This window comes from Capricornis sumatraensis, chromosome 9, assembly GCF_032405125.1.
Source record: "Capricornis sumatraensis isolate serow.1 chromosome 9, serow.2, whole genome shotgun sequence".
In the NCBI taxonomy this organism is placed as follows: domain Eukaryota; kingdom Metazoa; phylum Chordata; class Mammalia; order Artiodactyla; family Bovidae; genus Capricornis; species Capricornis sumatraensis.
Genome location: NC_091077.1, coordinates 8,341,943 through 8,368,767, shown reverse-complemented (window position 1 = coordinate 8,368,767; position 26,825 = coordinate 8,341,943). Strand labels below are relative to the sequence as shown.

Here is a 26,825-nt window from a genome sequence, read left to right as displayed (position 1 = left end):
GGGGATTAAGAGAGTGTGGTGTTTTTGGCCAGAGTCTCACTGGCCTCGGGCTTCCTCCAGCACTTGGGTTTGTCCAGAGGAAATGTTTCTGGGTGCCAGGATGGGGGGAGGTTGGAACAAGGGGAACCTGGGGGGAGGAGAAGGGAGGGGAGGGGAGACTGCTCGGGGAGAACCATACCCACCCCACTAAGAACAGGAACATTTTTCAAAGAAAACTAGACAAATGAGCACGTATGCAGACAGTTGCGCTTTTAAAGGTAGAATAAAGTACAGAAACGAGGTTTTACCAGTCATCTTTATCTGGGGGGGGGGATGACTAAAACTCGTTCCTTCTGTGGAATCCTTTGAAGCTATTTTCTCGCCCACTAAACCTGCCCATCAGCATGTCGTCCTCATCCTCCTCCTGGGCCTTCTTCACTTCTTCCTTGGCCTGGATGGCATCCATCTCCTTTTCTGGGCCCTGGGGAGAAAAACAAAGAACCCGGTGGCCAGGGATCACGCTTTCTGCGGGCTGACTGGGTGTCAGCATACAGCCTGCCTCTCCCTCCTGGAAGTCTCCACACCAGCTGGGGTCAACTGAAAAGAAGCCCCCCTAGGATATTCAGGTCCCCATTCCTGGAACCTGGAAATGCAACCTGATATGAAGGAGGAGAGCGCTTCCCAGGTGGCGCTAGTGGTAAAGAACCCACCTGCCAATCCAGCAGATGAAAGAGATGCGGGTTTGATCCCTGGATGGGGAAGACCCCCTGGAGGAGGGCATGGCAACCCACTCCAGTATTCTTGCCTGGAGAATCCCGTGGACGGAGGAGCCTGGTGGGCTACGGTCCACAGGGTTGCAAAGAGTCAGACACGACTGAAACGATTTAGCACGCGCACACACACACTATGTAGGGGGAACAGCTTTGCATGTGATTAAATTAAGCGTGTTGAGATAAGGAAATTCTACTGGCTTACCAAGTGGGCCCTAAATTCCATCACAGTGTTCTCATGGGAGAGGGGCAGAGGGAGATTTGACACAAACAGAGACAGAGGAGGAGACGGCCGTGTGAAGACAGAAGCAAAGACTGGGAGGATGTGGCCACAAACCAAGGGCACCGGGACCCTTCAGAAGCTGCAAGAGATGAAATAAGGGTTCTCCCCTGGAACCTCTGGAGGGAGCAAAGCCCTGCTGATGCCCTGATTTCAGCCCACTGATACTGATTTTGGACTTTTGGCCTCCAGAATTTGGGAGGATACATTTACCATAGGCTTTTTTGTTTTTGGCCAGCTTCGTGGCATGAGGGATCTTCGTTCCTTGACCAGGGATCAAGCCGACCCTGCTTACAGTGGAAGCTCAGAGTCTTGACCACTGGACCACCAGGGAAGTTCCCATCTGTGATGCGATGCTTTAAGCCAGCGAGTCTGTGGTGACACTGTTATGGCAGCCCCAGGAAACAAATACCCCCTCCTTCTTCCATTCCCAGAGCACCTGGGCCTGTCTTTCAACCAGCTGACCAGTAAGGGACAGATGAGAAAAGGCCTCAGAGCCTAAATGAGAAACTCCAAACTTGTGTACTTAAAAGAAAGGCCCAGACTGAGTGCAGACATGTCAAGGAGGTTCCCGAAGTCATTGCCAAAAAGAGCTTAGTAAGCCTTTGTGGCAGAAATCAGATTCAAGAAGAAATGGCTCATAAGAAAAATCCCTTAGTGATGACCACCTTTTATCAGTGAAGGGGAAGTCTCCCCCCGAAATGCCATGAAATGTTCAAAGTTTAAGCACCCACTTTGCAGCTGGTCCCAGGGTGATGGATGTGACCGGTCTCTATTGCTCTGACATGTGGGGCCCTGCTGACCCAGGGAGGGACAGCCCCTCCAAGGGGGACTGAGTCTTAGAGAGTCGATGCCTGCAAGAACTCCTTTCATATGCAAGCTACATCCAGAGCTCATGTCCCTAACCACCTCCACTACTGGGCTTTTTATATTCAGGGCTGATATCTCATCTGATTTATCCCATTGCCAGGTGATAGAGAACTAGCGCCCCAGGGCCCACAGAAATTCTTAAAACTAGACAGTCCTAAGCCTGCTTATCCTGCTTCATCTACTCCTTCCTGCAGAGACCAAACCAAAGTTTTTTGCTCATATCTTCCACCTTTTCTCTCTGCCTCCTGACCAACACTGGTGCTTCCCCATGTGGCCCTGCATGGCCTGGCGTGGCCCCTCCTCTCAGCATTTGTTAGTAAAACAAATTATCTTTTTTTTGATGGTGGCCACTTCCTGGTCTGGGAGTCCTGCCATACCTGATTAACAACAAAACTTACATCTTAACATACAGGTATTACATCTTAACACACAGGTATTTTGGACTTCCCCAGTGGTGAAGACTCTGTGCCGCCAATGCAGGGGGGCTGCGTTTGATCCTTGGTTGGGGAAATAAGATTTCTTATGCCGTGCAATGGCAAAAGATTTGCCGTGCAAAAGATTTTTTTTTTAATTTAAGAACACAGGTATTTCACAAATGAGGATATCCAAATGGCCACAAAAACCATGAAACAGTGCCCACCTCGATTCCTCATCATAGAAATACACACAAAACTAGAGTGAGGTACCACAACACACTTGTAGAAACCCACAATCCCCAGTGCTGGGGAGACTGGTGGAAGTGCAGAACAGTGTGGCCCCTCGGGAAACAGTCTGGCAATGTCTCATAGAGTTAAAGACACACCATGCAACTCAGCAAACCCCGTCTTGGATTTTAACCAAAAGAAACAAAAGCACTCATCCACACACACACACAAAAAAACGATATACGAAATTGTTCTCAGCTTTGATCATACTGTTAAAAATTGGAAACAACCCAAATGTCCATTAGCTGGTGAGCAGATAAACTACTCAGTGAGATGGAGAAACAAGGTACTGATGAAACCCCAGCAACATGGAGAAATCTGGGAGGCACTGCGCTTGGTGAGGGAAGCAGACTCAGAAAGACTCCATGCCTCCAGTGGTTAAGATGCCATGCTCCCAATGCAGGGGGCACGGGTTCAATCCCTGGTCAGGGAACTAACATTCCATGTGCCACACAGTGAGGCCAAAAAAGAAAAAGACAGAAGAAGACCACCCTATACTACATGATTCGATTTATATGACATTCTGGAAAAGGCAAAACTATAGGGACATAAAAACAAGGACCTGTTGTACAGCACGGGGAACAACTATTATATTCAATGTCTTGTAATAACCTATAAGGAAAAAAGAATCTGAAAAAGAACACACACACACACACACACACACACGCACACACACACACACGCACATAGAGAGAGAGCACTTTGCTGTATACCTGAAACTCACACAACACTGTCAATGCTTTAACAAAAAGTCCAATAGGGACAGAGACCAGATCATCAGCAGTTGCTGGAGTAGGGGAGGGCTTGGTCACAAGGAGACTTCTGGGGGTGGCGAAATTGTTCTGGGCTTCCCAGATGGCACAGTGGTAAAGAATCCGCCTGCCGATCCAGAAGATCCAAGAAAATCAGGCTCGATCCCTGGGTTGAGAAGATCCCAGGAGAAGGAAATGGCAACCCATGCCAGTATTCTTACCTGGGAAATCCCATGGATAGAAGAGCCTGGGGCTACAGTCCATGGGCTTGCAAAGAGTCAGACAGGACTGAACACGCACACACGAAATTGTTCTACATCTTGATTTTTAGTGGTGTTTTCATGACTCTAAGTGTTAGTCAGAATTCACAGAACTGTACATTGCACAGCACGTAAATCAGACTTCAATAAATTCGACTCATCAGCAATTGACAGTAATGCCTAGCATGGCCGAAGATTTACACTCCCTTCTGCACTGAAATTCTCATCCGTGCAGAAGGGAATGTAAATGGGATGACACGCTGGAAACTGTTTGCGTATGAACTGGTGACTGCTCCGTCTACTCCTGGGCATGTGGCCACTGAAAGACAGGTACAGGAATGATGGTACAGGAATGACGGGAACCAGCTTATCCCTGAGGCCATAAGCAGGAAGCATCCCAAAGCTGCATCCACAGAGAACAGATGCATAGCTTCTAGAATATTCACAAAGGAAGGACAAGCTACTGCTCTATGGGAAAACACAAACGAGCCTCACAACACGGCCTGAATGAATAAGTAATGGGTAGCTACATTGATATGAATTTCAAAAGGAGGTCAAATCCATCTGCAGTGATGGAATAGTGGAACTGCCATTCCTTTGGGGGTGAGTGCCGGCTGGGAGGGGACATGAGAAGGCTCCTAGAGCTCTGGAGACGTTCTCTATCTTGATCTGGGTGGGGTGTTTATTATAGAAAAAGTAAAGCACCTTTTTCTATATGTGAGACTCAAGTATGGAAATAAATGAATAACAAAAGCAAAGTTCACTGTGCTCATGGACTTCCCTGGTGGCCTAGTGGTTAAGAATCCACCTGCCAATGCAGGGGACACAGGTTCAATCCCTGGTCCGGGAAGATCCCACATGCCGTGGGGCAAATAAGCCCGTGCGCCGCAGCTACTAAGCCTGCGCTCTGGAACCCGTGCTCTGCAACAAGAGAAGCCACTGCCACGAGAAGCCCTCACCCAATACATACATAAATAATACAGGGCTGTCTTCCTGAAAAAAAAAAAAAAAGCTCACTGTGTTCATCATACCTTGGTTTCACCCCAGGTGGCCTTGCCAAAATTCTCAGCATACTCTTCGTCATCTGTGATCAGGAAGTTATCAAAGATGGTTCCGGATCTCACCTGTGGATGAATATAAGCCCTTTGTTACTGGTGTGGAAAATGAAACCTTCCACAAAATCAAAACTGCTGTGATTTATTCAGTACTGTCACAGAGATTAGCTGTCGACATTAGCACATGCTGAAACCCTTTTCTGGAATGTCAGTTCCCTCCAGGGCACTGGTCCTCAAACTTGGCTGTGTATGGGGACCACTGAGAACACTGACAAAGACCGCTGATGCCTGGTCTCACTAGCAGGTCTGGGGTATGACCCGACATAGGGGCTTTGAAGGTCTCCCCAGGGACTTGAGCATCCAGTGATGTTTGAGAACCGCTGATTGAGAACCTTCCTGTGCAAAGTGTGAGCCATGGATGGGCAGTGTCAACATCGCTAGGGATTCAGGACCTCAGGCTCCACCCTGGACCCACTACATCACAACGTGCAATCTTATCCTAAAGCTGATATGCACCGCAAGGTCAGCTCCAGGCAGATTTCCAGGGGGCGTGCGGGGGCAGACAGGAAGTGTCCAGAGGACAGGAAGGATGTCCGTTTCATCTAGGGCTGCAAGTTTTGGGTCTGGGTAGGGGTGCCAGGTGCACAACAGGAGCAGGAGTTCAGGCTGAAGTTCAGAGTTACTAAACCAGAGCAAGTTTAAAACCCGGCGACTTGCACGTCCCTCGCAGTCCAGTGATTAACAAGCCACCTGCCAACGCAGGGGACTCGGGCTTGATCCCTGCTCCTGGAAGATTCCATATACCTCGGGGCAGCTAAGCCCATGCACCACAACTACTGAGCCACACGTGGCAATAGAGACCCAGTGCAGAAAACAACAGAAAGATAAAATGAGCGACCTGCCAAAGCTCCAGTCCAATGGCACCAATGTTCTCAAATTCTGAGAGATCGTATTCGGTCAAATAGTTGTTTTTCATCTTCTGATGGAGCCAAACGTCTTTGTCTATGCCCTCAGGTTTCAGGCCATCCTGCAACAAAAAACCATATGCGCTGGTCCCCGGGGACATGGGTGGGGAGCGGACTGGCAGGAAGGTGGTGCCACATACGCACCTGGTATGGAGGCTTCTGGAGCATGGCTGCCTGCCAGTCCCCGTCCAGTTCGCCCTTCCAGTCACTCGGCTTGCTGGCACTGGCATCTAGAAAATGCTTCTCCCAGTCCTTCAAATGCGTGCAGGGGGGAACAGTTAGATTCTCAGCTTTGAGAAAGGAAATCTGCCAAGAGGCAGAGGCAGGCCTGTGACCCCAGGTGCACTCTTCTCCTCCTCAACTTGATGGTGGAAGGGGCTGAGTGCTGGGGTTCCTAACCTCACCAGGGGTTTCAACCACAGCCTGCAGTTTGCGGTCCTTTTGGTTAGACAGCATCACCGACTCAATGGAAGTGAATCTGAGCAAACTCCGGAAGGTAGTGAAGGACAGAGGAGCCTGGCGTGCTGCAGTCCATGAGGTCACAAAGAGGGGGGCAAGACTCACTGACTGAACATCGAGAGGAAAGTAATACACACCTGTTATGGTCATGGGCGCTTGGTTGCCGGCCACAAGCATGATGCTCAAAAACACTATGTTCAAATGCAGAATGAAAAGAAAATCATTTTTATAAAGGCTGCTGATGCATTTTCCTTTCTTTGGAAAAAGACATTGGTTTGGGATTTCTCTGGTGGTCCAGTGGTTAAGACTCCATGCTTCCATTGCAGGGGCCACGGGTTTGATCCCTGGTCAGGGAACTAAGATCCCACATGCCGCAACTAAGATCCCACATGCTGCAATGAAGGCCTGGCCCAGGTGCAAGCATGCTCAGTCGTGTCCAACTCTCTGCAACCCCATGGACTGTAGCCCACCAGGCTCCTCTGTCCATGGGATTTTCCAGGCAACAATACTGGAGTGGGTTGCCACGCTCCCCTCCAGGGGATCTTCCCAACCCAGGGATCGAACTCAAGTCTCCTGCAGTGGCCTGCAGATTATTCTTTACCACTTGAGGCACCTGGGAAGCCCAAGACCTGGTGCAGCCAAATAAATAAAAATAAATAAAGATTTTTAAAGTATCGGTTAAGATGACAAACCCTTCTTGCTTTCATCTCAATTACTTCTAACTCTTTCACAATGCCTTGAGGTGTGCAGCTGTGCGGCAGGTTCAGCACATGAGCTCTAGGGAGGGCTCCTTGTTTCACTCTTGTCGCCTTCACTACCAGCCAGGCAGCAGGTGTACGGCACCTGGGTACTCACAAACTACGCTTTCCGCTTTCTAGCAGCTGTGCGGGAAGAATTCACACCTGGGATTTGTCCTTGGCAGCCTGGTCCCAACCCTCAGCCTCTGCTGATGCCTTCTCCATATTCTTCAGTGACGTTAACTGCCAGTCATACTCGATGCTTCCGGATTCAATCGATTGACCGTCAATTTTCACGTCATAAGTGAGGTCTGGTCTTAAAATCAGAGTGTAAAGGTGTGTAAAGCTATCAACCTGCATGTTTTGCGGGGAGAAGAAGAAAAGAATGAGACCCTTGATGTTTCAAGGCAGGTCTAGGTAAGCAGTGCACGTTGTCATGGGTCAAAGCCTTACTGTAAACACAAGCAGAGACACTCTAGAAAGAGGCTGACCTGACCATGAAAGGGTGTCCTACAGGAGAGTCACCCCTCCGTAGAGTACTTCCTCACTACTGGCAGCCTTCCCTGTGTGGCTGACCCCTTTCCTATGCCAAGACAATGGCTCTCACCTCTGACCTCCCAGGCAATCATGATGGAGTAGGTCGGTGTGAACCAAGGGATCATTGTGCTGTTTGACTTAGGAAAAGCTGTATGGAAAACAACTTCCTGTTCAGTGTTCTGAAAGATACCAAATGCAGCCCACTCTGTTTCTCAACACGGGGGAGAACTTCCTAACACTCTCTTGATGAGTTGTCCAACAACTGAAGCTTGGCTGGGGTAGGCCTGGTTTCTTTCTTGGGCATGGTTAAAAGCCCAGACTGGACATAAGGAAAGCATTCAACATTCAATAAAAGGGGTCTGGAGACTTCCCTGGTGGTTCAGTGGTTAAGAATCCACCTTGCAATGCTGGGGATGAGGGTTGATCCCTGGTCGGGGAACTACATGAGGGGGAGCAACTAAGCCCGTGTAGGCCACAGCTACTGATCCCGGGTACCACAACTAGAGATCTGTGCGCCGCAACGAAAGATCCCAAAGATGCAACTAAGACCAATGCAGTCAAATACATGTTTTTTTTTTTTTTTTTAATAAAAAAACTCTATGCTTCCACTGCAGGAGGGCATGGGTTCAATCGCTGCCTGGGGAACTAAGATCCCTCAAGCCACACAGTGTGGCCAAAAATAAATAAAATAAAGGAAGGTTGGAAGGTGGGTGGGAAGGTGCCTAGGGAAGCTGGGGGTTCCTAGGATATGCCTGTCACCAGCAGAGGGGACCCCAGCACCACAACCCCGGCAGCATCAGTGTCACTGGGGGTATAGGGGCAATGCTCATTCCCAGGTCAGCCCTGATCTGCTGCATTGGAACTCAGCGGACCCTCTTGTCACTTTCACAGGCCCTCCAGGGTCTCTGACACCACTCAGGTTTGAAAACCACCACCCCAGCATAAAGGCCCTGCCAGGAGGAGTCTCTCCCTGCTAAAAGCCAAATCAAAACACTTTCAGGGGCTTCCCTGGTGGCTCAGTGGTAAAGAATCCGCCTGCTAATGCTGGAGAAATGGGTTCAGTCCCTGGTCCGGGAAGATCCCACATGCTGTGGAACAACGAAGCCCGTGCGCCGCAACAATCGAGCCTGTCTGTGCTCTAGACCCCGGGAGCTGCAACTGCTGAGCTCAAGTGCTGCAACTATGAAGCCCAAGCGCTCCAGAATCTGTGCTCTCCAACGAGAGAAGCCACTGCAACGAGAAGCCCATGAACCCCAACGAGAGAGTCGCCCCCACTCGCGCACCTAGAGAAAAGCCTGCCCAGCAATGAAGACCCTGCACGGACAAAAGTAAATAAATACAATTAAAAAATTTTTTTCAGTACCCCTTTGATCTGCCGTCCTGTGTGGCCGATAACTCTATTCAGAATCAGCACTACAGTCTCTTCTGTGTCTCCTTCAACCCTTGTAGTCTGCTCTGACAGCTGAATGCACGATTCTTCCAATGCTCTCCCCCTGCTCTCTGCCTGCCTTTGTCTCCACTCACCTTTCTTAGCTTAGAATTTGAGCTGGCTGGCCCCATGGCTGGCACCCTCTGAGATCTGGCCACAAGCTCAAGCCTCCTGAGGGATAACAGCTACACTCTCACATATGCAAACAGCTTCAAACCAACATCCTTAATCCCACCTGTCAGCCAAGCTTCAGATTCAAAGTTTCCAGCAATTTACTCTTCCCTCATGTCACAGGAGACTCGGGTTCAATCCCTGGGTCGCGAAGATCTCCTGGAGGAGGAAATGGCAACCCACCCCAATAGTCTTGCCTGGGAAATCCCACGGACAGCAGAGCCTGGCTGGCTCTGGGGTCGCAAAGAGTCAGACACGACTGAGTGACTGGGCACACACACGCATGCTTCCTCAGCATCAGCCAGGATTTCCCAACCAGCTGTTCTACACAAGACCCCCGAGTCGGTCCTGACCCCTTTCTTGGCCTTTATTTCCCCTCCTGTTTAACAGCAATGCTGCTGAGGATCACCATCCACACCCTCAACATCCACATTCCAAACATCACCAAGTCTTTCGGACCCCACACAGGAATCATCTGTCAAAATGTTGCCAGGTTCCAGGCTTCCCTGGTGGCTCAGTGGTAGACAGCCTGCCTGCTGATACCAGCCGGAGAAGATCCCACAGGCTGCTGAGCGACTAGGTCGGTGCCCCACAACTACTGAGCCTGTGCTCTAGAGCCTGGAAATTGTGGCTGCTAAAGACTGTGACCCTAGACCTGTGCTTCGTAACAAGAGACGCTACCACAGTGAGAAGCCCACGCACCGCCACTGGAGAGCGGCCCTCGCTCGCTGCAGCTAGAGAAAAGTCTGTGCAGCAAAGAAGACCCAGCGCAGACAAAAGTGAAATAAAATAAAATGCTCCTGGGTTCTGCACCCTGCTGAAGCCTTGATCTAACAGTCTCATCCCTCTCTCTGCCTGTTGCGCTCTCCTTCCCTCCCCAGAACATCCGAGGTATTTTTCTAACAATGCAGACCAGACCTCCTCCAGGAAAACCTCAGAGGGCTGACCACTACATTTCTTTTATAGCATCACAGAGAGAATCGGACCCCTGTGAAGAAAACCGTACTCCTTACCCAGGAGGCCCTAATGCCGATTCGCTGCTACGATCCGAGGCTCCAAAGCTCCCTCAACACACTCATCTCTTATTTTTCTAGCAGGCTTGCAGAAATAGCAGGCACCCATCCGAGGGCTTCATTGGCCTGCCAGTGCCGCCCAGGGCCCTGTAGGCTTGCTGCCTCCAGGTGACCCAGTTCTGGCCTCCCAGGCACAGTGCAAGCCAGAACTCACAGCCTCTGTCTGGCAGGGTCACCCCTATTCTCGCACACCTGACCTGCCGTTGAAAAGGAGTCAATCACGAAGACGTGCCCGCTGGTCCAACACTAAGGCGGAGGAGGAAGAGTTGGAATTTGAGCTCCTCCTCACTCCCCCAAGGGAGGGCGTCAGGTCTTCACATACAGGGGGACCTGCTGACTCTTTCGAACCACCAGGTCAGCAGGCGGGACTCCGAGAGAAACCACTCTGCAGAGACTCACTGGGGCTCTGTAAGGAAGCCACAACCATTGCTCAGGACTAAGAGGCAAGTAGGGATGCTCTCTGACTTCACCAGTGGTTCAGTTGGTAAAGAATCCACCTGCAAAGCAGGAGACCTGGGTTTGAACCCTGGGTCAGGAAGATCCCTTGGAGAAGGGCATGGCAACCCACTCCAGTATTGTTGCCTAGAGAATCCCAAGGACAGAGGAGCCTGGCGGGCTGCAGTGCACAGGGTTGCAGAGAGTGGACGCGGCTGAGCACGCGCGTATGCTCCCTCTCCTTGCTGTCAATCATCTTGGCAACACACTGGCCTTCTGCCCAGATTTCCAGAGGCCATGGGTGGTGGGGATTGCTCAGGGGACAAGTCCCTACTTCCTGGTGCTTGCCTTCAAAGTGGGGGCTGTACATTGGGGAGGCTACTTCTTCTTCCTAGGCCCAGACACTAGGGACTTAATGCAAGCTGCCTCTTTAGAGAAGCCCGGCGAGGATCATTGAGTATAAACAGGCCCTAAAGACCTAAAGTGCCATTTTCACAGGATCTTCTGGGTAAAAAGGTAAAGGATGTATGCATTCATTTTAGAAATATTCCCATTTTGAAATGTTTTGGGGGGCTTCCCTGGTGGTCCAGTGGCTAGAGACCCTTTGCTCCCAAAGCAGGGGCCTTGGGTTCAATACCTGGTCAGGAGACTAGATCCCACATGCTGCAACTAAGACCGATTTCAGCCAAACAAATAAATATTTAGAAAAAAAAGTTTTGTTATTTGGAAGATTAATTTCTCCAGAGTGATTTTTTATCTTGAATATTTCATTCCTTAACGATGATGGATGTGCATGCATGCTAAGTCGCTCAGTCGCATCCAACTCTTTGCGACTGAATGGACTGTAGCCCTCCAGGCTCCTCTGTCCATGGGATTCTCCAGGCAAGAATACTGAAGTGGGTTGCCAGGCCCTCCTCCAGAGGATCTTCCCAACCCAGGGATCGAACCTGAGTCTCTTGCATCTCCTGCACTGGCAGGTGGGTTCTTTACCACTAGCACCACCTGAGAAGCCCAATGATGATGGGGGCTGAAACACCACCATTTTGCTATAACCCTTATAAAGCAAATTGTAAATGGATGTCACAGCTCAAGGTGAGAAGTAACTATGCCCTTCTGGTGGGAGGGGAGTTTGGGGGAGAATGGATACACGTCTCTCTATATATACATGGCTGAATCTCTTTGCTGTCCACCAGAAACTATCGCAACACTGTTAATCATTGTTAAACTATATCCCAACATAAGATAAAAAGTTTAAAAAAACTGTAAATTTAAATTTAAAATAAAATATAATTTTTCATCCAAAAAAAAACCCAAAAACCCCAAAGACTTCAGAACCCAATCGAATCCAAGTTCTGGGCAAGTGTGTCTAATGGGCACACTAAACTGGAAAATGGGGACAGGACAGACAAGGCTCACCCCCACCCCAGGGTTCCCTTAACTATTTTAAGGTCAAAACTGTTTTCTACAAACTCCCATTATCATCTTTTCAAGAGTTAACACGATCACCAATTTAATAGAAAAGCATTTACCTTACACCTGATTGATTTCTTGTTTGCGTGATACTGATTCTTGAAATGTAAAATAACGTGAACTGTCTTGATGTCAAATCCACAAATATCAGGTCCTACAAACAAGCAAACAAAAATTAACCGCTCTCAGATTCCTTCCGTAACACATCACCACAGCAGTGTCCCCACCATTCTCCTGAAACAGTACACAAAGACGCGGGGAGCGTGCATGTCTGGGAATAAGCAGGTGCCCGCAGGGAGATTCTTTAAATGGCACGGCGACATTCAGTTCAGGTCATGGCCACCGCAGCCACTCTGAACTCAAGGGTAAGCCAGCAGGTGAGGAAGAAAAGGAAGGCCTAACAACAGTCTAGGAAGCGTCCCCGCCACACGCAGTCTGAACCTCAGACCTTCCCTCGGAAGCTCAGACCAGGGCTCCCGTACCCACAGGAGGGCTCCAGAGCTGGACTGCCTGGCTCCGATCCCAGCCACCTTCCATGCTGACACATATTTGCAAATAACGTATTTGCCTCTCCCGCCTCAGTGTCCCAGTCTATAAAATGGGGGTGTTAATCTTGACGTCACAAAGCTAATTCAAGGGGCTAATATATGTAAAGCTTTTAGTATGGCAATGCTCAATATTTGTTATTATTGTTATGCTCCAAGAAAATGTACACATATATAGATGTTCTTTCTTAACAATATCCGCACATCATAAGCAAAAGAGAGGTTACGATCAGTATGTAGATTCTGATGAATGGTGAAGTCTGTAAGAAGCTCTGTTCAATGATTTTGGGGATTGCCCTGGGGGTCAAGTGGTTAAGATTTTGCCTTTCAATGCAGGAGGTGCTGGTTCCATCCCTGATCAGGGAGATGAGATCCCACACACCTCACGGCCAAAAAACAAAGAAACATAAAATGGAAACCATATTGTGAAAAATTCAATAAAGGTTTTAAAAGTGGTTCCCATTAAAAAATAAACACACAACGAAGTTAATGGTTTTTAAATTGGTATGAGATCGAGTTTCAGTCACTAAGGAAATGGAATTCTGTAGGGTACTCTATTCCTTGCTCAAAGACTAAGAAGTTCTGAATATTTTAAACCAGGTTTACAGGAGGGATCTGGAAAATCGGTCAAGGCTTCTGAGAATGTCTGGAATTACCCAGTTGCGCCTTCATTGACTTGAACCCGTAGGAATGTATTCGAGCGTCCGTGTGTCTTTCTGTCTCAAAAAGAAGTCCACCACATCCACAGACCCAAGCCTGTACCCACCCCCATTAACAAACTCTGTAAACACAAGCAGATGACTGTAATTTCTTCTAGAACCTGGAGTGATGAACCTCCAGATTAAATAAGAGAGAACTAGGCTGCACATAATTACTTAAAGAATATTAACAATTTGTCAGAGTAGATGTGAAGTTGAACTTGGAAATAGCATCCTACGGGAGGACAAAAAAACACCACATCTATCTGCCAGCGGAGTTCCCTAAAGATGTGTGTTTATGAAATTTCTTTTTGTTGTTGTTGTTATTGCTGGAAAAGAGTTTAATTTTTTAAAAAAACAAAAGCTATGTGAACTATTTCTGTGAAAGTCTATTATCCTGGATAACCTCAGATATGCAGATGACATCACCCTTATCTTATGGCAGAAAGCTAAGAACTAAAGAGCCTCTTAATGAAACTGAAAGAGGAGAGTGAAAAAGTGGGCTTAAAGCTCAACATTCAGAAAACTAAGATCATGGCATCTGGTACCATCAGTTCAGTTCAGTTCAGTTCAGTCGCTCAGTCGTGTCCGACTCTTTGCGACCCCGTGAATCGCAGCACGCCAGGCCTACCTGTCCATCACCAACTCCCGGAGTTCACTCAGACTCACGTCCATCGAGTCAGTGATGCCATCCAGCCATCTCATCCTCTGTCGTCCCCTTCTCCTCCTGCCCCCAATGCCTCCCAGCATGAAAGTCTTCTCCAATGAGTCAACTCTTTGCATCAGGTGGCCAAAGTACTGGAGTTTCAGCTTCAGCATCATTCCTTCCAAAGAACACCCAGGACTGATCTCCTTTAGAATGGACTGGTTGGATCTCCTTGCAGTCCAAGGGACTCTCAAGAGTCTTCTCCAACACCACAGTTCAGAAGCATCAATTCTTTGGCACTCTGCTTTCTTCACAGTCCAACTCTCACATCCATACATGACCACTGGAAAAACCATAGCCTTGACTAGACGGACCTTAATCGGCAAAGTAATGTCTCTGTTTTTGACTATGCTATCTAGGTCCCATCACTTCATGGCCAATCAATGGGGAAACAGTGGAAACAGTAAGAGACTTCATTTTTCTGGCTCCAAAATCACTGCAGATGGTGACTGAAGCCATGAAACTAGAAGACGCTTGCTCCTTGGAAGGAAAGTCATGACCAACCTAGACAGCGTATTCAAAAGCAGAGACATTACTTTGCCGACTAAGGTCCGCCTAGTCAAGGCTGTGGTTTTTCCAGTGGTCATGTATGGATGTGAGAGTTGGACTGTGAAGAAAGCAGAGTGCCAAAGAATTGATGCTTCTGAACTGTGGTGTTGGAGAAGACTCTTGAGAGTCCCTTGGACTGCAAGGAGATCCAACCAGTCCATCCTAAAGGAAATCAGTCCTGAATATTCATTAGAAGGACTGATGCTGAAGCTGAAACTCCAATACTTTGGCCACCTTATGCGAAGAGCTGACTCATTTGAAAAGACCCTGATGCTGGGAAAGATTGAGGGCAGGAAGAAAAGGGGATGACAGAGGATGAGATGCTTGGATGGCATCACTGACACAATGGACATGGGTTTGGGTACTCTGGGAGTTGGTGATGGACAGGGAGGCTTGGCGTGCTGCGGTTTATGGGGTTGCAGAGTCGGACACGACTGAGTGACTGAATTGAACTGAACTATTACCTTGGAATTGGAAGATGAAATTTATTTTTCCCTCGAAATTGGTCAGAAATTTCTTCTCTAAGTACCTACATGCTTTTACTATTAAATTCAGCTTCAGAATGTGCCCAGATCTGACCAGAACAATCTGGACTTTTTCCATTAACAGCAATCATAAAATAGTTACGCAGGAATGGATTTTTGAGAAGAATGGAAGCATATGGGCTCTGAAGTGGGGTTGACATGACTTTTGGGCAAGTATTTTAATCTTTCTGAGCCTCAGTTTCCTTATTTGCAAAATGGGGGCCGCATTACCCATTTCCAGCTTGTTAAACATAATCTAAGATCTCATAGTTAAGGCACCTGGAAGGGCCCAGTGAAACATATTCCCCTCTTCCTCTTCAACACCTGCAAGCTGCTCTCAAACCAAAAACTACAGCTAAGAAATCACAGGAAGTGTTCTAAGACTGACACAATGGATTTCAGTGAAATGTAACTGATTTTGAGTTAAAAACAAAATAATACAGAAAACTTTAAATACCTTTTTTACTCCAAAATATGCTGCTTTGCAATTTACATGTAGCAGACATGTTGAGTGTATTTAAAGGTAGTATTAGGTGGATATTTGCAGTTCTTTTGTTTACCAAATCCAACTAAGTTAAATATTTGTGAATTCATCTCTAATTCAACAGGTGGTAATTTTTTTTTTTGCCAGATATTTCTGCCATCCTGTTTTGAGGGAATAATTACCATAACCCAAATTGAGCCACTTAAAATTCTTTTTTAATCGAAAGAAAGACCTTTTTCATTCCAGACTTTAAATTCAAGAGTAAATGTGAGACATGGCAGCACACGAGGCTTCTTTGTCCATCACCAACTCTCAGAGTTTATTCAATTCAGATGGTGATGCCATCCAACCATCGTCCTCTTCTCCTCCTGCCTTCAATCTTTTCCAGCATTAGGGTCTTTTCAAATGAGTCAGCTCTTCGCATCAGGTGGCCAAAGTATTAGAGTTTCAGCTTCAGCATCAGTCCTTCTAATGAATATTCAGGACTGATTTCCTTTAGGATGGACTGGTTGGATCTCCTTGCAGTCCAAGGGACCCTCAAGAGTCTTCTCCAACACCACAGTTCAAAAGCATCAGTGCTTCGGTGCTCAGCTTTCTTCACAGTCCAACTCTCACATCCATACATGACCACAGGAAAAACCATAGCCTTGACTAGACGGACCTTAGTCAGCAAAGTAATGTCTCTGCTTTTGAATATGCTGTCTAGGTTGGTCATAACTTTCTTCCAAGGAGTAAGTGTCTTTTAATTTCATGGCTTCAGTCACCATCTGCAGTAATTTTGGAGCCCAAAAAATAAAGTCTGACACTGTTTCCACTGTTTCCCCATTGATTTGCCATGAAGTGATGGGACCAGATGCCATGATCTTCGTTTTCTGAATGTTGAGCTTTAAGCCAACTTTTTCACTCTCCTCTTTCACTTTCATTAAGAGGCTCTTTAGTTCTTCTTAGCTTTCTGCCATAAGGGTGGAGTCATCTGCATATCTGAGGTTATTGATATTTCTCCTGGCAGTCTTGATTCCAGCTTGTGCTTCTTCCAGCCCAGCGTTTCTCATGATGTACTCTGCATATATGTTAAATAAGCAAGGTGACAATATACAGCATTGATGTACTCCTTTCTCTGTTTGAACCAGTCTGTTGTTCCATGTCCAGTTCTAACTGTTGCTTCCTGACCTGCACACAGATTTCTCAAGAGGCAGGTAAGGTGGACTGGTATTCCTGTTTCTCTAAGAATTTCCCATAGTCTGTGGTGATCCACCCAGTCAAAGGCTTTGGCATAGTCAATAAAGCAGAAATAGATGTTTTTCTGGAACTCTCTTGCTTTTTCCATGATCCAGCGGATGTTGGCAATTTGATCTTTGGTTCCTCTGCCTTTTCTAAATCCAGCTTGAATGTCTGGAAGTTCATGGTTCACGTATTGCTGAAGCCTGGCTTGGAGAATTTTGAGCATTGCTTTATTAGCATGTGAGATGAGTACAATTGTGCGGTAGTTTGAGCATTCTTTGGCATTGCCTTTCTTTGGGATTGGAATGAAAACTGACCTTTTCCAGTCCTGTGGCCACTGCTGCTGCTGCTGCTGCTGCTGCTAAATCGCTTCAGTCATTTCCAACTCTGTGGAACCCCACGGACGGCAGCCCAGCAGGCTTCCCTGTCCCTGGGATTCTCCAGGCAAGAACACTGGATTGCCATTTCCTTCTCCAATGCGTGAAAGTGAAAAGTGAAAGTGAAGTCGCTCCAGAGTTTTCCAAATTTTCTGGCATATTGAATGCAGCACTTTCACAGCATCATCTTTTAGGATTTGAAATAGCCAACTGGAATTCCATCACCTACACTAGCTTTGTTTATAGTGATGCTCCCTAAGGCTCACTTGACTTCACTTTCCAGGATGTCTGGCTCTAGGTGAGTGATCATACCATCGTGATTATCTGGGTCGTGAAGATCTTTTCTGTATAGTTCTTCTGTGTATTCCTGCCATCTCTTCTTAATCACTTCTGCTTCCATTAGGTCCATAACAATTCTGTCCTTTATTGTGCCTATCTTTGCTTGAAATGGTCCCTTGGTATCTCTAATTTTCTTGAAGAGATCTCTAGTCTTTCCCATTCTCTTGTTTTCCTCTATTTCTTTGCATTGATCACTGAGGAAGGCTTTTTTATCTCTTCTTGCTATTCTTTGGAACTCTGCATTCAAATGGGTATATCTTTCCTTTCCTCCTTTGCTTTTCGCTTCTCTTCTTTTCACAGCTATTTGTAAGGCCATTGTTTTTCTGAATATCCTCTCTGCTCCCTTCTCTCTCTCTCCTCCTTATGCAGTTCCCACAGTGCACACGCTGGTTTGTTTGATGGTGTCCTATAGGTCCCTCAGGCTCTGCTCGCTTTCCTTCAGTCTTGTTTCTTTCTGCTTCTCAGCCTTAATCATGTCCACCACCAACCTATCTTCAGGTTCTTGGATCTTCTTCTGTATGCTCAGATCTGCCTTTGACTCTTCCAGTGAACTTTTCATGTCAGTTGTACTTTCCAACTCCAGAATTTGAGGTTGAGTTCTGGTTAAGTTTACTATATCCTTGGCTTTCTTTCTTCTTCTTCTTTTTTTTTTTTTGGTTTTTTCCTATCTCCTTACTGTATTTCCACTTTCTCATATTTTTCTTGACTTTCACTACATCTTCACTGAGTTCTTTTAGAATCATTCAGACAGATATTGAAGTCTAACAGGTCTGTCATTAGTCCTTTTTACCAGGGACAGTTAATATTGATTTTTTTTTTTCATTTGAATGGGCCATACATTCTGGCTTCTTTGTATACTTTGTGATTATTTGCTAAACACTGGACATTTGAGTCTAATGTTAACTCTGGAAATTGGATTCTCCTCCTTCTGTAGGCTTTGCTCTGTTGTTTCTGGTGTTTTGCTTGATTTGTTGAAGGCTCACTCTGCACCAAGGGTCAGCCTGGGACATAAACAGGGTTTTCTCAGGTCTTTTTCTGAGTGTTTTCCTGGGTATGTGCAGTCACTTTGTAGTTTCCCTTGCATATGCATTTGTTTTTTAATGCCCTAATCTTTAATGCCTAGTTTCCTAAAAGGGGAAAGGTGAAAAATGAAGGGTGGGAAGGGAGGGTTCTGGCCCTTTTAGTTTCCTGGGATTCATTTCAGGGGGAAGAGGAGAGGCTTCCAACAACGTATGGAGGTGTGACAACAATGGCTGGCCATCTGCTTTCCTGTGCCTCTACCATCAGAAGCAGCAAGCAGCCATTGGATCCCAGATCTTTGCTATTTGGAGGACAGGCTCCTTTTTGCCTACCTGGTTCCAGTAAAAGCTGCTCCAGGAACAGGGTGCACAGCTGTCTGTCAGCCATGTGGCTAGAGCTGGGAGATGGGTAGGTATTACCAGGCAAAGAACTGAAATTCACCGCCAGTGACCTCCCCAGTCTTCTGCGGGAAGGTGCAATACTTCCACTGACTCCAGAGTTCCACAATAGTTACATCAGAAAGATTCTGCCAGTGCAACTGTTGTCTAGGCGGGGAGACAGATTCCTGGTGCTTCCTATTCCCCCATCTTCCCAGAATCCTCATTCTTAAAGGTTTTGGAATCCACACACTTCACTTATGTCTGGTTCCTATAGCCAAATGTGGTCCCTTCCCAATTCCAGTGCAGATGTTAATTACTCCTGGTGTTGAGAGACATTTACTGTATTCTAGCAGTCACCATGGAGAAGGCAATGGCACCCCACTGCAGTACTCTTGCCTGGAAAATCCCATGGATGGAGGAGCCTGGTAGGCTGCAGTCCATGGGGTCACGAAGAGTCAGACACGACTGAGCGACTTCACTTTCACTTTTCACTTTCATGCATTGGCGAAGGAAATGGCAACCCACTCCAGTGTTCTTGCCTTGAGAATCTCAGGGATGGGGGAGCCTGGTGGGTTGCCATCTATGGGGTAGCACAGAGTCAGACACAACTGAAGTGACTTAGCAGTAGCAGCATCAGTCAACAAGCTTTTGATGTAAGGAGCCAGACAGTAAACAGTTTTGGTTTTGTGAAGTACATATTCTCTGTCATGACCACTCAATTCTGCCACTGCTGCTTGAAAGCCGCCACAGACAAGATGCGAATGAACAGAGAGAGGCTGCATTCCAATTAAGACTTCACTTGTGGACACTGAAATGTGAGTGTCTATTATTTTTATGGATCAAAAGTACTGTCCTTTTTTTAATCATTCAAAAATGTTAAACACCTAGGAGTTCCTTGGAGACCTAGTGGTTAGGATTCTGGGCTTTCACTTCCGTGGCCAAGATTCAGCCCCTGGTTGGGGAACTGAGACCCTGCAAGCCAGGCAGTGTAGCCAAAAAGAAAAGTTAAAAACCCACCCTTAGTTCACCAGCCATAATACACACAGGCTTTGGGCTAACATGGCCCATGGTCAAAGTATTCATTCCTGAGGCATTCAAAATACCTGGGTTATATAAATATTGAATAAATAACTGTCTCCCTAGAACAATAGAATGATATGGTTGCCTTTCTGCTATATTAATTAAATCTGTGTGTGGGCATCCTAAGGCACTTCCGTTGTGTCCGACTCTTTGTGACCCCAAGAACTGTAGCCTGTCAAGCTCCTCTGTCCATGGAATTCTCCAGGCAAGAATACTGGAGTGGGTTGCCGTGCCCTTTCCAAATTAATTAGGTTTAACAGTACTAAAAACCTTTCATTAGATATTCTCAACACAACTTGAGCAAAGTCAATCTAAGGATCCTATAAGTGGAAGGGGTTTTCAAAAATCACCAGAAATGATTGTCAATACTACTGAAACTCACCAAACATAATATAGTACTGGGACTTCCCATTCAGGTTCTTCTGATCCATGTCTGCAGGGAACAGCTTAATGTAGCCCCCTCCGCAGTCCATCTTCTGCTCATGTTTCACTGTGTACTGAACGATCAGAGTCTTCCCCTTATTGCTAAATGGTTTGAACCGTGCAGAGATGGCATAGAATCGGCTATTTTGAGTGGTTTGCAGACCTTTAAATAAAAAGTACTCATGAAGGAATAGGAATGACACCAGTCAGCAAGACAGGAATTAAATGGCTATCCTCCCCTACCCCCGATGATAAACCTCCCAACCATTTATGTTGATCCTGCACCCATAGCACATCTGTACGATAATATGTGATGGGCTTGTCACTAACAGGCTCTCTGCTGCTACAGAATTTCTGTCTCACGTACCTATGTATGTGTTTTTGTATTTAATATACAAGTTAGGTATTAAGTTATAAACACGCATCAGTTCTAACTGACAGATATGCAGTCTAATTACAAATAAAAGGTTCATTTTGCTTCCCTTCATTTTCCAAGGGGTGGGAATATACAAGGAAGCTTTGTAGCAACGGGGTTAAAAAATGGAGCATTCTGGGACTTCTTTGGTGATCTAGTGGTTAAGAATCTGCCTGCCAGTGCATGGGAAATGGGTGTGACCCCTGATCCAGGAAGATTCCTCATGCCCTGGAGCAACCAGGCCTGTGTACCACAACTACTAAGGACCATGTGCTCCAGGGCCCACCCTCTGCAGGAAGAGACGCCACCGCCATGAGAAGCCTGCGCACCATGAGTAAAGAGCAGCCCCACTCGCCACAGCTAGAGAGAGCCTGAGCACAGCAATGAAGGCCGGTGCAGTCAAAACTAACTAAACAATTCTTTAAAAAATGAAATATTGCCATCTGCAGCAACATGGATGGACCTAGAGACTGTCATACTAAGTGAAGTAAGTCTGATAGAGAAGGGGAAATATCCTATGCAAGCCCTTATATGTAGAATCAATATTTTTAACAATGATGCAAATGAATTTACAAAACAGAAAGAGACTCAGGGACTTAAGAGAATGAATTTATGGCTGCAGGGGGGAAGGATGTGGGGAAGGGATAGTCAGGGAGTTTGGGATGGACATGTAGACACTGCTACATTAAAACGGGGAACCAACAAGGACCTACTGCGGAGCACAGGGAACTCTGCTCGCTGCTATGTGGCCGCCTGGATGGGAGGGGAGTCGGGAAAAACAGATACTTGGGTATGTATGGCTGAGTCCCTTCGCTACATTGTTTGTTAATTGGCTATATCCCAATACAAAATGCAAAGTTGAATAAATAAATACATGGAGCAGCCTACTTCTTTACCTTAATTCTCATCATAAAACAGCTACTTTAGAGACACAATAGCTAAAGGAGAACAGAGTGCTGATCTGGAAAAAAAAAAAAAGGTGCTTCACCGCATGGGGTGAGTTGGTTCAAGCTGTCCCCTGTGTAGCGGCTCTTTTTACGAAGACAACCATCCTTTTGTCATGCGAATCATCTTATACAAGCTTAGTCCTTTACTTCAAGACCAAACTCCCTTTTTCAGCAGCCTCATGGCTCTGAACCAATCCCTTACCTTATACTGGACTGTAAGACAAACCTGACCACAAGGATCTACTGTAATAGCACAGGCAACTACACTCAATATTTTGTAATAACCTATAAAGGAAAAGAACCTGAAAAAACATATATAACTGAATCACTGTGCTGTACACCTGAGACTAAATGATATTATAAATCAACTATCAACTATACTTAAAACAAGAAAAACCTGAAAACTAGTCTTCTTATAACCTACCCTTCTGTGCAACGTACTCCTGTCCCCATAACTGCCTATGCTGAGAGCCATCATGAATGAACCTGGCATTCTGCATCAGCACGTCTAAGCCTGAATTCACCGCTGACTCCCCACTCCCACACCTGCTTCTCTCTTCTCCATTCTCCCCCTCCCCCCATCTCTCTCAGATGATCTGCAGTCCCTCCTGTCACCATCCAGGCAACTCTAAGGCCATCTGGTCACAGCAAACACCTTCTTCCAACAGTACAAGAGATGACTCGACTCATGGACATCACCAGAGGGTCAATACCAGAATCAGATCCATTATATTCTTTGCAGCCGAAGATGGAGAAGGGCTACATAGTCAGCAAAAATAAGAACGGGATCTGACTATGGGTCAGATCATGAACTCCTTATTGCCAAATTCAGACTTAAATTGAAGAAATTAGGGAAAACCACCAGACCATTCAGGTACGACCTAAATCAAATCCCTTACAATCATACATCATCTATTTGTTACTACAAGTAGATTCAAGGGGTTAGATGTGACTGAGTGCCTGAAGAACTATGGACAGAGGTTGGTGACATTGTACAGAAGGCAGTGATCAAGACCATCCCCAAGAAAAAGAAATGCAAAAAGGCAAAATGGTTGTCTGAGGAGGCCTTAGAAATAGCTGAGAAAAGAAGAGAAGCAAAAGGCGAAGGAGAAAACAAAAGATATATCCATCTGAATGCAGACTTCCAAAGCACAGCAAGGAGAGATAAGGAAGCCTTTCTCAGTGATCAACGCAAAGAGAGGAAAACAATAGAATGGGAAAGACTAGAGATCTTCCCTGGTAGCTCAGTTGGTACAGAATCCATCTGCAATGCAGGATACCTCGGTTCAATTCCTGGGTTGGGAAGATCTGCTGGAGAAGGGATAGGCTATCCACTCCAGTATTCTTGGACTTCCCTGGTGGCTGAGCTGGTAAAGAATCTGCCTGCAATGTGGATCCCTGGGTTTGGAAGATCCCCTGGAGAAGGGAAAGGCTACTGGACTGTATAGTCCATGGGGTCGCAAAGAGTTGGACACAGCTGACTGACTTTCACTTTCACTTTCAGAGATCTCTTCAAGAAAATTAGAGATACCAAGGAACATTTCATGCAAAGATGGGCACAAAAAAGGACAAAAATGGTATGGACCTAACAGAAACAGAAGATATTAAGAAGAGGTGGCAAGAATACACAGAAGAACTGTACAAAAAAGATCTTCAGGACCCAGATAATCATGATGGTATGATCACTCACCTAGAGCCAGACATCCTGGAATGTGAAGTCAAGTGAGCCTTAGGGAGCATCATTATAAACAAAGCTGGTGGAGGTGATGGAATTCCAGTTGAGCTATTTCAAATCCTAAAAGATGATGCTGTGAAAGTGCTGCATTCAATATGCCAGCAAATTTGGAAAACTCAGCCGTGGCCACAGGACTGGAAAAGGTCAGTTCTCATTCCAATCCCAAAGAAAGGCAATGCCAAGAATTACTACCGCACAATTGCACTCATCTCACAGGCTAGTAAAGTAATGCTCAAAATTCTCCAAGCCAGGCTTCAACAGTAGTGAGCTGTGAACTTCCAGATGTTTAAGCTGGATTTAGAAAAGGCAGAGGAACCAGAGATCAAATAGCCAACATCCGTAGGATCATTTAAAAAGCAAGAGAGTTCCAGAAAAACATCTACTTCTGCTTCATTGACTAAGCCAAAGACTTTGACTGTGTGGATCACAATAAACTGTGGAAAATTCTGAAAGAGATGGGAATACCAGATCACCTTACCTGCCTCCTGAGAAATCTGTATGCAGGTCAAGAAGCAACAGTTAGAATCGGACATTGAACAACAGAGTGGTTCCAAATTGGGAAAGGAGTATGTCAAGGCTGTGTATTGTCGCCCTGCTTATTTAACTTCTATGCAGAGTATATCATGAAACACTGGGCTGGATGAAGCACAAGCTGGAATCAAGATTGCCGGGAGAAATATCAATAACCTCAGATATGCAGATGACACCACCCTTATGGCAGAAAGTGAAGAGGAACTAAAGAGCCTCTTGATGAAAGTGAAAGAGGAGAGTGAAAAAGTTGGCTTAAAGCTCAACTTCAGAAAACTAAGATCATGGCATCTGGTCCCATCACTTCATGGGAAATAGATGGGGAAACAGTGGAAACAGTGTCAGACTTTATTTTTGGGGGCTCCAAAATCACTGGAGATGGTGACTGCAGTCAAGAAATTAAAACACGCATACTCCATGGAAGAAAAGCTGTGACCAACCTAGACAGCGTATTAAAAAGCAGAGATGGTATTTTGCCAACAAAGGTCCATCTAGTCAAGGCTATGGTTTTTCCTGTGGTCACGTATGGATGTGAGAGTTGGACTACAAAGAAAGCTGAGCACTGAAGAATAGATGCTTTTGAGCTGTGGTGTTGGAGAAGACTTTTGAAAGTCCCTTGGACTGCAAGAAGGTCCAACCAGTCCATCCTAAAGGAGATCAGTCCTGAGTATTCACTGAAAGGACTGATTTGAAGCTGAAATCCCAATACTTTGGCCACCTGGTGCAAAAAACTGACTCATTTGAAAAGACCCTGATGCTGGGAAAGATTGAGGGCAGGAGGACTTGAAGAGGACAACAGAGAATGAGATGGTTGGATGGCATCATTGACTCAATGGACACGAGTTTGAGCAAGCTCCGGGAGTTGGTGATGGACAGCGAAGCCTGGAGTCCACGGGGTCGCAAAGAAGTGGACACGACTGAGCCACTGAACTGAACTGAAGGCCATCTGACTCACCCCACTCCTCAGCCATCACCATCACCTCTCAGCACCTCTCTTCTCTGTCTAGTTAAATTCTGTGGATTTTTCCATCCGTGACTTCTATGTCATGATCCTGGGGGGCCACCATGAGGGGTGGAATTAACCAGTATACTGAGTGTCTTGCCTGTATCTGCTCTCAGTAGACACGTGCTGGAGTGAATTAAATGCAGAGTCTAGAGTCTCAGCATTTCTGGCTGGAGGAAGGAAAAATATTGTGGCGGAAAAAAACAAATGACAACTCCACTCCTTAGACAAGCTTCATAGAACCTGTTATTTTCAACTCCATTTTTTCCACTACAGCCTGACAATTTGGAGCACCATGTGTCTATGAAACAATGCAAGTACATTTCAAAACCAGATGTTGCCGGGTGTTAGGGCATCATTGGTGTAACAGGGCCAAGATGGAAGATGAATGGAAGGTCAACGGAAGGTGGTGAAGAGGGGAACTTTTCATTTAAATCAGGTGTTGGTAAACTTTTTTCTGTTAAAGCCAGGGAATAAACATTTTACACTTTTGAGAGTCTGAACTACTCAATTCTGCCTTGAGAATTGTGATCTGAAAGCAGGCACAGATTGTATGCAAATAAGTGAGCATGGCTGTGTTCCACTAACCCTTTATTTATGGACTGTGAAATTTCAGACACTGCATGGAGCGCTTCGTATAACTTTAATGCATCACAAAATACTATTTCCCTTTCTTTTTTCTCCAACAACTAAGCAATGAAGAGGGGACTCTCTGGTGGTCCACTGGTTAAGAACCGGCCTTGTAATGCAGGAGACAGAGGTTCAGGCTCTGTTCTGGGAACCAAGATCCCACATACTAAGCACCTAAGCCAGGGTGACACAGCTAGAGAGCTCGTGCATGGCAAAGAAAAGATCTTCTTGCCACAGAATGGACGTTCCCGCATGCTGTGACTGAGACTTGAGGTAGATAAAAAAAAATTTAGAAATCTAACTGGGTGTATCAATAAACAGGCAGTAGTTTATCTACTTTTAATTATTAGGAATGAGAAGCCAGAATGGAGGTTATTCTTGGTACCAGAAGGGTACTGACTTGGGGCCGGGTGGGGGTGGGGGACTTGCCTCTAGGGGTGGAAGTGGGGCCTGAAAGTTCCCATCTTGATCTGGGTGTGCAGCCACAAACTATATTCATTCTATTGGACCCCCTAAGATCCATCCACTTGACAGCATGTCACTTTTACCTTAATTTTTTTTTAAACTTGAAAATAAAAATGAAAAGTATCTTCTAATCTTTTCCTTCTGGAGCCTAAGGCCCTCGGGTCTCCAAACGCATCTGACTAACGCTTGTAAAGAGGCATCATCTTGGTCTCTTCTAAAGAGAGAAAAGACAAAACCACCCTACCCAGGCCTGCTTCCCGAATTGTGAAATGGGTGTCGGGGTGTGCCACACCTACCTTGAAACTTAATTTCACGTTTCCTACACTAACCTTTATCTTTCTCTTTATGACCATAAAAATTCCCGGACGAAAGTCTAAAATGCCCAAATTGGGAGTCATTAGCGGAATGTACCCATCGGTTCCGCCAGCGCTCTGTAAGGGGTAAATAACACAAGTTAGGGCTGAAAATTGTTAATGCGTGTCGTGAGGAGAATGATGGGGACGCCCGAGGCTTCGAAGCTTCAGGGTTTTGATACCACCGATCCTTCGTCTAAAGGCCGGGGCCAAATGGCAACTCAGGCCATCCAATGGGCAACGGGGTATGCGGGAGCTTACACCCCCGCCACCATCGGCGTCGCCCCTTCACCTCCATCTAGAAATTCCTCCTGGAAGTAGACGGTGGCCAGTGCCACCCGCAGCACACAGATTGCCCAGAGCGGGACGCGAGCCGCGGCCATGGACCGTGCGGCACCACTTCTTCTCTTAACTGCCCCTTTGCGCGCCCGGCGGTCTCCGCGGCCCGCCAGGCCCG

The 26,825-nt window shown here is 46.3% G+C and overlaps 1 protein-coding gene across 1 annotated transcript; it reads right to left on the bottom strand.

Moving 5' to 3' along the window:
- Positions 1 to 316: 316 nt before the first annotated feature.
- CALR3 (calreticulin 3) lies at positions 317 to 26,751 on the bottom strand. The gene is made up of 9 exons (XM_068981448.1): positions 26,661 to 26,751; positions 26,345 to 26,446; positions 20,252 to 20,455; positions 12,006 to 12,100; positions 6,997 to 7,185; positions 5,780 to 5,887; positions 5,569 to 5,697; positions 4,647 to 4,739; positions 317 to 460 (listed from the first exon to the last, which is right to left on the bottom strand). Exons 1-9 carry the CDS (start codon positions 26,749 to 26,751, stop codon positions 317 to 319), a joined length of 1,155 nt encoding a protein of 384 aa, XP_068837549.1.
- Between the last annotated feature and the right edge of the window lie 74 nt (positions 26,752 to 26,825).